Source organism: Pyxicephalus adspersus, chromosome 6 (genome assembly GCF_032062135.1).
Source record: "Pyxicephalus adspersus chromosome 6, UCB_Pads_2.0, whole genome shotgun sequence".
In the NCBI taxonomy this organism is placed as follows: Eukaryota; Metazoa; Chordata; class Amphibia; order Anura; family Pyxicephalidae; genus Pyxicephalus; species Pyxicephalus adspersus.
Window position 1 is genome coordinate 99,194,166 of NC_092863.1, and position 13,300 is coordinate 99,207,465.

At 40.0% G+C, this 13,300-nt stretch overlaps 1 protein-coding gene across 1 annotated transcript in view; it reads left to right on the forward strand.

Moving 5' to 3' along the window:
- The window catches only part of CTIF (cap binding complex dependent translation initiation factor), a 145,043-nt gene that overhangs the window by 40,999 nt on the left and 90,744 nt on the right, over positions 1-13,300 (forward strand). The window contains exon 7 of the mRNA XM_072416726.1: positions 1,244-1,319. Coding sequence (XP_072272827.1) covers positions 1,244-1,319 — 76 coding nt within the window. The remainder of the gene's footprint in view (positions 1-1,243; positions 1,320-13,300) is intronic.

Genomic DNA, 13,300 nt, shown 5'->3' on the forward strand with positions numbered 1-13,300 from the left:
GAATATCATGATAAACTACACAGTAAGTCTGGACAATTACATTTAGGTGGCAAGCAAAGTGCAAAAACTAGTCACCAGAGTTGTCTGTGGGCTCCCAGCAGCTATGACATAGATAAAATACAGCGGCCTTTAAATGAGATTGAGCCATACAGGACTTGTTCTTTAGGAAATATGCTCTACAATCTGCACTTAGTTTTTCTTTTGTTTCCCTGCAAAGTCCCGCAAATGCCTGTTGATGCTGCCTGTAAAATTATTCTTCCTGTGATGGGGTAGCTAAAATGTTGCACTTCATGATTTCAGGGCAGAGCTGTCATTTTTCTGTAGACTGTGCCTGCCTGTACTACAGTGTAATGAGAAAATATTGCAGGGGTAGTTGCATTGTTCACAAACCTGAAGTTTGTCAATCAGCACCTGGCTGCACTTACTGTTACCTGGATTGAAAGCGCTGCCTCTTTCTCCCAATGTGAGATGCAGTGTCTAAGGAGGGGACACATGTGAGACAAAGGATTATTTAGGTTTCAAATTAGGAAGTGGGTTTAAGGTTTTATTGCATTAGTTATACTAAAAGCTGAACTAACTAAACAGGAAATGAAGGAAAATCTGCAACCAGGGCACCACACAATACAAAACAAACGGTGGTTCAGCCTCCCTCTTGCATAAAAAGTATGTTTTTCTGTTGTGTGGAAACCATTATCATCTGGAAAGGAAAAGAGTGAGCCAGCATACACACGTTCAGTTATTGTCGCTGTAAACCATTTTTCATGATAGTTTCCAGAAGAGTGACAAATGAACGATTGCTATACTCAGCACTGTTCTATGAAGAGGGGAGGGAGCTGCACTCTCCTACCTTCATTGTATTGCAGTTTTTCATCAGTTGCTCATGGATCCGTCAGGACGGATTCATGAACAATGTCAGGCGACCTATGAACACATCAGATCCTTGCCCGAGATGAGTCTGACCGTTCTTATCGGGTGAGAATCATCTGGCATGTGTACATATCCTAATATGAAGGAGAATAACTCCTATTCCCTGTTTCTGTCGGTCTCTACATAATTAAACTGGAAAGAGGCTCTTGTATTGTTTACCACTTTTACCAAATTTGTATTTGTTTATGTGAAACCTAAATCCATTTTCCATTGTTACATTTATTGATCATACGTATTGCTAAAAAATCATCATGTTGGTTGCATTTTTTTATTAAAAATTGTGCTAAATTGTGTGTGTTTTTTTTATTTTATTTAGGTTTGGAAAAGGAAAATGTGAAGATGGAGATGAGATTAATCTAAATGACATAGAGAAAGTACTGCCCACCTGGCAGGTAAGACTGACAAGTGAATTTTATTCTGGAATGATTTTTGATTATTGTTAGGATATGTTCGAGTCAAAATCAAACTGAACCCAAAGCAAGCAGCTAAAAAAAGAGAGTTGGAAGCTTTACCTGTCAAAGGATTTGTTATTTTGTGTAGCCTGTTGTAAAATGTACACAGCTCCACCAAAGTGATGACCCAATTTCTCTGCTGTCATCACACCACCCTGATCTATAATTGAAGAAGTTTTACAAGAGGATTGCAAAGGACTGATACCAAGTGTTTATACATGCTTCATTTAACAAAGATTTCGGTATATCTGCAAAACAAGTACATCTTCACGTTATATTCATTTACAGCCCAACCCAAACAATGAACGAGGCAAATTCTAATAGCAATCAGGTTAAAAAGGGAATATTGAAGCAAAGTAGTGGACAGAAGATCTTTTTTATGAGCCAGATGTAATCACACACTGCATGCACATCTACACAACTCATTTTTCATTTTAGTTCAGATAATTCTTGCAAACTAATCAACATAATTGCCTTATGAATTTGCCTTGCTCAGTTGAGCTTGAAAACCCTGTAAGTAAAGGCAGATATACATAAATGTATGATATGTAATAAATGAAATTGGCTGCTAAGACCTGACAATTCAAAGCTATATATATATATATATATATATATATATATATATATATATATATATATATATATATATATATATATTATTTTTTTTTTTATTAAATGGAGGGGTTGTCTACCCTTTAATGTAAAGTAGTTTTGAGTTTAGGACTGCTTTAACTTTCATGCATGTATATGCTCATTCATACCCAGCTTAGTGTATTTCAACAAGATTGTCAACAAGGCAGGTAAATATGTTTTATTGCAGTAGAGATATCGCCTGTCCATTTTTTAAGTCTGTGGTTAATGTGAAAGTCGTCTTCTTTCTATTTATATAATAAAAAGAGAACAAAAACTAGGTTTTACGTTCGTCAATTCAAATATATTAAATGTCAAAGATTTCAAATACATGTAATAGACCATTATGGTCATCTAAACATATACAAAGATTAGAGTAGGACGTACCCATTCAGAAATCATAGGGTCTGGGGCCATTAGCTATACATAAAGTTCCCTATGGTCATTTAGGCAAAATAATAATGTCTCATGGCCTAACGCATTTCACCAAAGGAAATTTTTCATTATGTGAACAATCTTGGGGGGTGTCAGCACATGCTCAAAGCTCTAGGAAGTTGGATAAGTTTGTCTCTTTTCCTATTATTGTCCTTTCTTTTTATATCAGGATAATATTGCAGTCCTCCCGCTCCTGTTTCTAGTACGGGAACCCCTTTTATCTGTAGATAGCACAAGTGAGCCGCTCTGACCTACTACAGTCTTACAGTCTCCCTAATACATTAGTATGAAGAAATTTCCCACAGCTGCCATGTTATATGGCAGTGTTTCTGGACCTTTGTAACATAGGGGAACCCTGCAAATAACTTTCAAGTCTTCTAATTACTATATCCACAGCTCACAGTATATTAGCATGGTGGTCATTGGGAAGAATTTCACTCCTACAGATAGGCAAAAAGACCATTGCTGTAACTTAAATTGACCTGCGAGTCACAAAATACTCCTTGCTCAAGGAACCCCCAGCAATCCTGCTTGAGAAACATTGTTGTATGGCAAAATTAGAAAGCAGAATAACATGCTCACCCACCGAGCTTTCTGGCGGCAGCAAATTACAATGAAATAACATGAAGATAATGTAAGTAGGTTTTTTTTCGCTGCTTATTGGATAGCGTTAGAAGCCGTCTTAGAAAGAGGCCAAACAAAATTAATGTCAAGATGGTAAGAGGTTGCCGATTCTGTATTGTTTGCCACCACAAAAGGCTGAGCAGGGGCCAGACAAGAAAAGGTTGCAATGGAGAGATAAAAAGTTGCCAGCCAAAGAAAAGAAGTGGAAATCAATAAGCAGTCACAAGGATGGAAGGCTCGGAGGTATCATAATTTGTAAGTGTAGCAGAAAGGGCATTCACATATAGGGAGAAAGTACAGCGCCTGAATAATGGAGGGCTGTAGATCAGAGGGGGTACAATGTGACTACTGATACTCTATCCTCATCCATTCTTTGTGACAATCCAGACATTTTTTTTGCTACAGAAATTGTAGGTGGGTGGCAGCCCCAATATTGTGACCCAACTCAAAAACCCAAAAACATATAAATGGTTACTGAAAATGCTGAGTGGTGCGCCCAGCTAAAAGGGTCTGGGGAGAACCCTGTTGTATATGGCTACAGTTTTTCCCTCCCGCAACATTTTTGACTTCCTCTACATCCTATTTCATAGTATGAATCAAATTAAGAATGATTTCCTCTCTCACGTTAGTGTGTGGCGTGCCTGAGACTTATATCACAAAAATCCGCCCCTACCTGTCCCCAGAGACCACCAAACTCCTTGTACACGCTCTTATCTCTCGTCTTGACTACTGTAACCTCCTCCTCTCTGGTATTCCACTAACCTGACTCTTTTCTCTACAATCTATTATGAATACTGCAGCCTGAGTCATCCATCCTTCTCTCTGCTCCTCTTCTGCTGCATCTCTTTGCAGTTCTATTCATTGGCTTCCATTTCACCTTGGAATCAAATTCAAGCTCCTGTGCTTTGCCTTCAAATCCCTCCACAGTTCTTGACCCATTTACCTTTCTGACTTGATAGAAAAATACTCCCCTAGCCGCTCTCTTCTCTCCTCCAATGACCTACTAATGACTTCCTCACTCATAACCTCATCACATGCAAAGCTCCAATACTTTTCTCATGCTGCCCCGACTCTCTGGAATGGTCCTATCCTTGGCCTATATAGGTGCCCCGACTCTCTTCCTTGTCCTATCCTTGGCCTATATAGGCTTGTCCCTACTTTCTGCTCATTTAAAAGAGCACTCAAAACCCATCCTTTCAAACTCACATACCTGTCTTCTTCTGTCTCCTAAACCCTCCCTACTTCCCACCACTACATATCCCCTCCTATTGTGTGATACTTCCCCCACCTCCTAGATTGTAAGCTCTTCTGGGCAGGATCCTCTCCTTCTCCTGTGTCACTGTCTGTATCTGGCTATCATTTACAACCCCTTTTTAATGTACAGCGCTGTGTAATACGTTGGCGCTATTTAAATCTTGTTTATTAATAATAATATAGTATTGGCTTGTGCAAACCGCTGACGTCTGGCCAAAACAGAAATACCGATTCGGTTTGATTGCCTTTCTAATTTCCAGGTCACATTTTTTTTTTTGTGTGTACTTGTCATCTTCCTATTGATATAAACAAGGAGTGATATCATTTGCTTGGCACAGTAAATTCCTTGTAAGAGGCAGAAGTGCTGTGTATTTTTATTAGCAGTGTGGGTGTTTTTGTCACTTCTCTGCCAGGCTTTGTCTGGAAAAGCAAAGCGAGGCTTCTATTTGCCAGGTTTCTGTTTTCCCCAGCATACAGATCCTCTGGACTCTGACAACAGCATGGAGAGAAAATTATATCATTCCTTTCCAGCAGCTCCAAAGATAGAACCTTTGCAGATCCCTGTATTTATGTACAGACAGCGCGCAGGCCCTGCTTGTATCAGTCAGTCTGGGTCAGCTGACGTAATTTGTGGGTATGACACCTCCAGTACCCAGATCAGAACCATGAATAGCACCCCAGATGTAGACAGCACAACACCCTGGAGCCAAGAGGAACTGGAAGTCGCAACTCTGAAAGAATGGAATAACTGAGTGATCTCAGCCCGCCATTTGTAATCTAGCTGCAAAAGCCTCAGATCCAAAGATTCTTTCTCCATTTATTCAGGGCCTAGATCTCCCCTGTGTCTGCAGATATCCTTGACTTGACATGCACGCCATGTAATGTATATCATTTCCAAGTTATGACCTCTTGCAGAATATTTACCTCCACACAAGCCTCACCTTTTCTTTTTAGGCATTGTGCAGTAGCACCATCTTCTGTCTGTCAGCTTAAAGATATGACAATCCTGTAAATTCAGGTGCCTGTATATTCTTGGCAGTGTTTACGAATATCTGACACCAATAAGCCCCATTTCTGCCTCTATGCAACATTGCAGTCTGATCATTAGGGGGAGAGAGTGAGTAAGTAAATGCTTCTTCCTTCATGCAGCAGAATCTTCTCATCTCAGCCATAACTTAGGGGCACGTCAAATGATTCTCGCCCCATTATCGCCGCAGGGCTGAAATGAGACGAGAATCTGGCGTGTACAGCTCTCGTCATCTGTTATTCCGACAACCGTCCTGGCCAATCTACGGACAATGAACGATTGTACCGAAAGTGGTGGGAAGAGAGGGCAGTGGCGTGCCGCTCCGTTGTACTCCCCTATCCATAGAGCAAAACGGTTCTGTATGTACAGCACTCGTTCGTGCATCGTTTGTTGTTGGAAAGGATTGTGAAAGATCCTTTCCAATGACAGTTATTGCACGTGTCTACTCAGCCTTAGTTGCTAACTAGGGATCAAGGATAGCTTTTAAATGATTGGAAGTGGCAATTGAAAAAAGTCACACGATAGGAATTTATTTACATAGATTTATTTTGTTTCCGAAAGGTGCAGTTTAACCACCTGGGCGTTACACTGAGGTCTAGATTTCTGTTCCAAAAGCTTTACATTGTTTTTCATGAAATTTTTTTTTTTTAAATTGCAGACCTGTAACTTACAGAAATATGTTCGAAAAAAGGTTCTAGTAGATATCATGAATATAAAAAATGTTTGAAACACACAATCATGTAAAAAAAAAAAATTACTTTTAATAAAATTAAATAAAAGACACAAAAAATCAGCTTAAACAAGAATACATAAATAAATGAAAAATACTGAAAATGCGATAATTCAGTATACTGTATAGTAATATATTTTTCTAAAACACCTCCCTAGTGTCCGTCACATACCTATAGACAAAACCACATAAATATATTTTCTATTATTTTGTATCGGATTGGATACAGGACTTTGTATTCAATCCAATACAAAATGATAACAAAATTCAAACTCTCAAATTTTGTATTGGATTGAATACAAACTCCTGTATCCAATCCAATACAAAATGAGAGTTTGAATTTACCAATTACATACTTTGTATTTATTTTGAATTATTTTGTATTGGATTGGATACAGGAGTTTGTATTCAATCCAATACAAAATGTGTTTGAATGAGTTTCAGTTTGAATTTCCCGCGCACGCGCCGACGTCATCACGCACGGAGGGAGAAGAAGCCGGCCTGCTTAGAAGCAGAAGCCGGCCGGCTTCTTCTTCCCGGAGAGGACACCCGATGCTGAAGAACGACGCTGGAACACGACCGATGGACGATCGCAGCGGGACCAGGTAAGTGATCGATAAACCCAAACTTTTCTCACTGTATTTTCATACAGTGAGAAAAGTTCGGGTTTATCGATAATTGTAACTTTTTGAAGCCCGTACCAAGGTCGGCCTTAACGGTCGGGAGGTTAAAGAAAAACTCTTGGCAAAAATTAGGATCCAATTTCTTTCCTTGACATAAATATCCTACAAACTTATAGCATTTGTGTTCTCTATTCAACACTGCTTCTTTCCATGCCGAAATAGGTCATGGTATTCTGTAATGTATTTGCATGGCTGTGTTCACCACCAGGAAATGGCCCTAGAAATGCCATGCATCGCTGTGGATGTAAAGAAGTCACAGGTAGAAAGCTGTACTGAGACTCGACAAAAATAATACAGAACAAAAAAATACAGGAAATAGTTTATTACACACTGACATTTTGCAAGGGTTTACATCTTCTTTAAATGGGTAATCATTTGGAGTAGTGTTTTATTTTTTTTAAAGTTTATATAAGTTTTAAACTGGGGTTTTATATCTGTTTATTTTATGATCTATAAACATTTCATTTCATGTATATAAAAAGAAATTTCAGAGCGCTCTGGATTATTTTAGGAAAGAACACAGAAGAAGCTGCCCACCTACAGGCTCTGTCTCTGACAGGATAGAGAGAAGTCTCTGACTCATTCACTTGTGTGAAAGTTTTAGACTATTTAGGTTTCTTTTTATAGTCAAAGAAGAATTTGAAACGCCTGAGAAAGGAACCTAAAACTCTACCTGACAGATAAAGGAATAGGGCAGCCTTTTTTGACCTTTTTACCTTTGAGGACCCCTGAAATAACTTTTAGGTCCTCGGGCACCCCTTCTATAATTTACTATATCCACAGCTCACAGTACATTAGTTTGGTGGCCAGTGGGAAGAATGTCATCCTCACAGATAGCCATATTGATCATTGGTGTCAGTTGAACTGACCTGAGAGGCACAAATTACTCAAGGGACCCCTAGCAACCTCTGAAGGAACCCTGGTTGAGAATTTGGTAGCTCAATTCCACTTTCCCAAAAGTGAATGCGATCTTCGTGGCTTTAGTAGTTTCTCAGTCCCTGACTTGAAACATGAATTGAGATTAGAAATCCAAGATGGCATCAGAACACTCCCATCTGCATGCATGTTTCAGGTCAGTGTTGGAGAAGATTTCCTAAAATGTTCAATAGAAGCTGCTGCAAATCTAATAGAGCCCACCTCCTTTCTTGGAGAATGCATCATCTATCCCCTCTCTTCCCAGACTGATTTTCCCTAGCAAACTCTTCATTTTTTGGATGTCAATTGTTTAAGTCCTGGAAGCTTAGCATAGGTCAGCATGCAAATTTATTCTTCCAAGGGACACTTACTGCTTCAGATGGTTGTCCACCCTTATAATGAACACATGCATTGCCAATGAGGGACTGAACAGAATCATTTTACTCCTCGACCCCACAGCTGTCTATATTTCCCTTTTTAGGTATTTGTATAATTTAAAAATTGGCATAGTGCCCAGATCTTCCGTATTGCTTTGCAGAGCCCATAGTCATGTCACAAACTCAGAGGAGTTTACAATCTAATGTCTACCATAGTCATATCTTATTACCACATCCAAGACCAATTGGGAGGAGAGACCGTTAACCTATCAGTTTGCTTTTATGATTTTGGAGGAAACCCATTCACATGCATGGAGAACATATAAACTCCATGCAAATAGCATCCTATCCAAAATTTAATATTAGAATAGAATAATAGAATAAGAGGTCAAGTGTTAAAAAAATGTTTACCCCTTACATCTTATATTATAGCTTCCTAAACCATAGATGTTGTCACTGCACTGTATGAAAGGAGGAGGAAAAATATGGTCATTACTGCACTCCTATTTAAAACTTCAGCAATCTCTCCCCTCTATTAAATGAGGAGGGGGTGATTGCAGTTCATAGAGGAGAAGATCCATAATCATAGTTTAGATTTCAGTACACATTTCTGTTCTGGATGTATTCACTTATCCAAAACAGAAAGCCTGCAAAAAACAAGCTACTTTAGTCAGAAAATGTAGGAATGTTATTCTGCAATATTTGTGTTCTTTGCTTTTATTTCTTCCAATCCTGCACTTCGTATTATATTCACAGGGGGGCAGTGGAGCTCTATTGGCATTTTTTATTTTTTTTTATTTTTACAACTGGCAAGAACCCCGGAGTCCTTCACAGAGGAAGCTACAAAGTTCAGCAATCTCACATTTTCCACGTTGCAAGGTCCGCTATTTTTGGCCAGTACCACGTAACAACAAAGCTACTTCTCCTCTGTAAACAGTGTTACAGTGTCCCAACAAGTTCCCCAAGCCAGAACATTGCAGACATCTTGGCACCGGCGTTAGTCGGGTATTGTCCCAGTGGTCGTATGATCAGAAGAGTCAGTTTGTTATGACCAGGTCAGAATGGAATCGTAGCGGTCTGGAGTCTCCCGTACACGGTGTTCTTTGTTCCTAATTAATATTAAAGCGGGATTTGCGTGCAAAACATGACACTCTATCACTACATTGCTCACTGTGGGAATAATAATAACAAAACAAAAATCTGTTTTTTTACTGAAAGAAGCTTAATCCTTCTTTACAAGTACCTGGAGTGGTACGGCATTAAAGAGGGGAAACACCAGACTTTATGCAACACTTTGGATAAACTTCAGAAGTGTTGAAACATCGTCTATTTAACTGCTGTTGTTGATGCGTATATTTTTCCTCACTTCCCAAAACATGCTTCTAACTTCACTTTTCCTTGTACTGGCATTGTATTTTACCACCTTGCTCATGCCCAAAAAAACTACATAGAGTCCATATTGATTGTATTATATCTAGCAGTGTAGGAGAAACAGAGCCCTGATTTGCTGCTTTAGCTTCCTGAATACCACTCTGTTATTTACACGTCATTGGCACATGGCAGCAGGGACCCTCCCCCCAATTTATTCAGCACTGTATACCCATTCCACCATTATTAATATTAAACAAGTTTTATATAGCGCCAACATATTGCGCAGCTCTGTACATTAAAAAGGGGTTGCAAATGCCAGATACAGACAGTGACACAGGAGGAGAAGCCTGCCCCAAAGAGCTTACATTCTAGGAGATAGGGGGAAGTAACACAATAGGAGGGGAGATATGGAGTGGTGGGAAGTATTGACAGTTTCAAAAGACAGAAGAAGATGAGTAGGCAAGTTTGAAAAGATGGGTTTTGAGGGCTCTTTTAAATGAGCAGAAAGTAGGAGCAAGCCAAATGGGATGGGGAAGACCATTCCAGAGAGTCGGGGCAGCTCTAGAAAAGTCTTGGAGCCATGCGTGTGATGAGGTTATGAGTGGGGAAGTCATTAGTAGGTCATTGGAGCAGTGAAGGGAGCAGCTAGGGTTTTTTTTTTTTTACCAGGTCAGAAAGGTAAGTGGGACAAGAACTGTGGAGGGATTTGAAGGCAAAGCACAGGAGATGAATTTGATTCTAAGGTGAAATGGAAGCCAATGAAGAGAACTACAAAGAGACGCAGCAGAAGAGGAGCGGTGGGAAAGATGGATGAGTCTGGTTGCAGCATTCATAATAGTTTGTGAAGGAGAAAGTCGGGTTAGTGGAATACACTATTGCATAATGTGCATGAATTCTGGTAATGAGTAAAAAAACAACCCTAAGAATAATATGGGGGGCATGGGCATGGCAGACAGGGCAGAGAGAAAGAGAATGGGTAACACCAAGCGGGTGGTGGTTAGACACTGCACAAGGACCTTACATTGTCATGCAGTAGAGGAGTCGGTGGAGCATTTATTATTATTATTTTTAATATTATTATTATTATTATTATTATACTTTATAAAGTGCCAGCATATCACTCAGCGCTTTCCAAAGTGGGGTTGCAAATGACAACCCTTCATGATAGACAAGTACAAGCAATGGCACAGGAGGAGGAGATTAATGGCTGCTTGTATAATACTACCATGCTTAAAGGGAAGCACAATATCTGTGGCTGGAATTTTATTTTAAGCTCCTATTTATTCAATCCTGAGCTATTTATACTGGACAAAAATATAAAAACAGACACAAAAGCAGGAATCACTGCATAATAAAATGATCATCAGATCTATAGATGTACACAGCGGAAGTTGTATACAAATCCTGAGTTTTCCTGCAAGGTCAGGCTTGTCTCCTCTCCTTCCTCCTTTTGGTTCCCCTATTTGTCATTTAATGACAATGACCATTGGGGAGGCTCTGTAACTGGGAGGGGGAGAAGCTCAATTTTACAGGAAAATTAGAGACTCGTTAACTTGATCCTTGTGTTTCTGGATATGTCTGTTGGCATTTGGGTACCACTGAAGGTGATGTCAGGATATACATTTTTTCCATCATATGTTCATGGTGGCTCAGTGGTTATCATTTTGACCTTTGCAGCGCTAAGTCCCAGGTTCGAATCTTGGCCAGGACACTATCTGCATGGAGTTTGCAGGATCTAGCCTTGTTTGTGTGGGTTTTTTCTGGGTACTTCAGTTTCCTCCCACCTTCCAAAAAAATGCAGTTGGATTAATTGGCTTCCCCCAAAATTGACCTTAGACTGTATTAATGACAGATGACTGTGGTAGGGACATTAGATTGTGAGCTCCTTTGAGGGACAGCTAGTGACTATGGACTTTGTACAGCAATGCGTAATATGTTGTCACTATATAAATACTGTGTTATATTAATAATAATAATACAGGAGGGCAAAACCTGCCTACAGCTTCTTCCCACCCAATTTAAAACAAAATTCTGGGGAGAACACTGTACTTGGCTGCAGACTTGAAACTGGAAGAGGGAGATGGGGTGCAATGAGCCAAATATTTGTTCTGCAGTGCTCATGTTCTAACAAGGAAAGCAGAGGGCAGTAATAAATGAGCTGATTGGTCTACTGCTTCTCTTTTTACTGTCCATTCACAGGGGAGGGGGGGGGGGAGACCTGTCTATAGAGTAAAATCAGGCCTGATTTATGCTTTGTGGCAGAGCAGACTGCATGAATAAAATCTTACCCTCTGGCAGGTAAATAGTTCCTTCATATGTCATTCATCGTAATATTACCTGGAGTGATTTTGTGAGTGAAGTTTTAAACCACAAGTTGGCATTTTTGCAGATAATATCTGAAAAGAGAGATGCTATGAACCCCACGTCCCAATGCACATGGCCCTTTTTTTTCTAGGGTTAACATAAAAGAGCGAAATGTTGTAATGGAGCCAAATTGTAAATATACCAGATGCTTTTTGGAGTAATTTTAAGCCCGTCCTGCTATTTGGTGAGCGTTCATCCACGCTTCTGTTGTTAAATCAACATCATAGACCTGAGATGACCCCAAATCTCGTTTCAGCAAGGAAAGGAAAATCTTTGACTTGTAGTTGCTGTGTGTTTTCCTGCATCAATCACTAAACCATCTCTGTAACCTGCAGAGGAAATGTCTCACCGCACCGGCCAGCTATTGAAGTAGAACTCCGGTTACTTTCAAAATTGATTTAAAGTAAATCTCTGAAATCTCATTTCTTTCTTGTCCATGGAGGGATACAGGAATCTCGTGCCTACTGGGTGATTTGACCAATGGCAAAGAGAAAAACTTGTAGTGCAGTTTAGGATAACTGTTCTTAGTTCCAACATACCTAGTTTTTGCAAGTGTGCTTTTTTGTGTGTAAAACACTTACCCCTCTTTTCTAGCACCTTTTATGTTTTTTATTCTTTTCAGTTACATTTTCTCTTTCTGCAGCCATCCACATGGCTGTAAGCTCCGACCTGAAGTGTAACATTCAGACCAGCATTTCATGACTTTGTCATGGAGAAAGCCTTGAAAAAACTTTCATGTCTTTAAGGATCCCCTTCTATAGTTACTATGTACACAGCCCACAGTATTTTAGTGGCCATTGGGAAGAATGTCAACCTTACAGATAGCCAAAAAGATCGTTGGTGTCGCCTAAACTGACCTGAGAGGTACAAATTGCTCATGGAACCCCTAGCAACCTGTGGAGGAACCCTGGTTGACAAACACTCATTCAGACTCTGCTAGACTGGATCTTTGAGAGACAGCCTAGACATGAGTTCCATATAAAGGAGCTGTCCAGAATCTGATATGGAATAGAGAGCTTTAGAGCACAGTATTTATATAGCGCCATCATGTTACACAGCGCTGTACAAAATCCATAGTCGTCAAACTAACCGTCCCTCAAAGGGGCTCACAATCTAATGTCCCTATATCAGTCAAATGTCGTTATTGTGGTCTAAATTCAATTTTTGGGAGGAAGCCAATTAACCTAACTGCATGTTTTTGGGATGTGGGAGGAAACCCACGCAGACACAGGGAGAACTTGCAAACTCCGTGCAGATAGTGCCCCGGACGGGATTCGAACCTGGGCTCTAGTGCTGCAAAGGCCAGAGTGCTAACCACTGAGCCACCGTGCCGCCCTTAGGTCCAGAACACTGTTAGGTCAATAGGTATCTTTTACAGTTTTTCTACTTTACCCATGGCCCTGCTTCAGAAGTGGTAAACATGGAGGGACTGACGTCATCCACTTGGTCGAAGATGCTTCATAACTCCTCTTTCTCAATTCATCATAGAGACAACTGCCACCCTGCTTGCC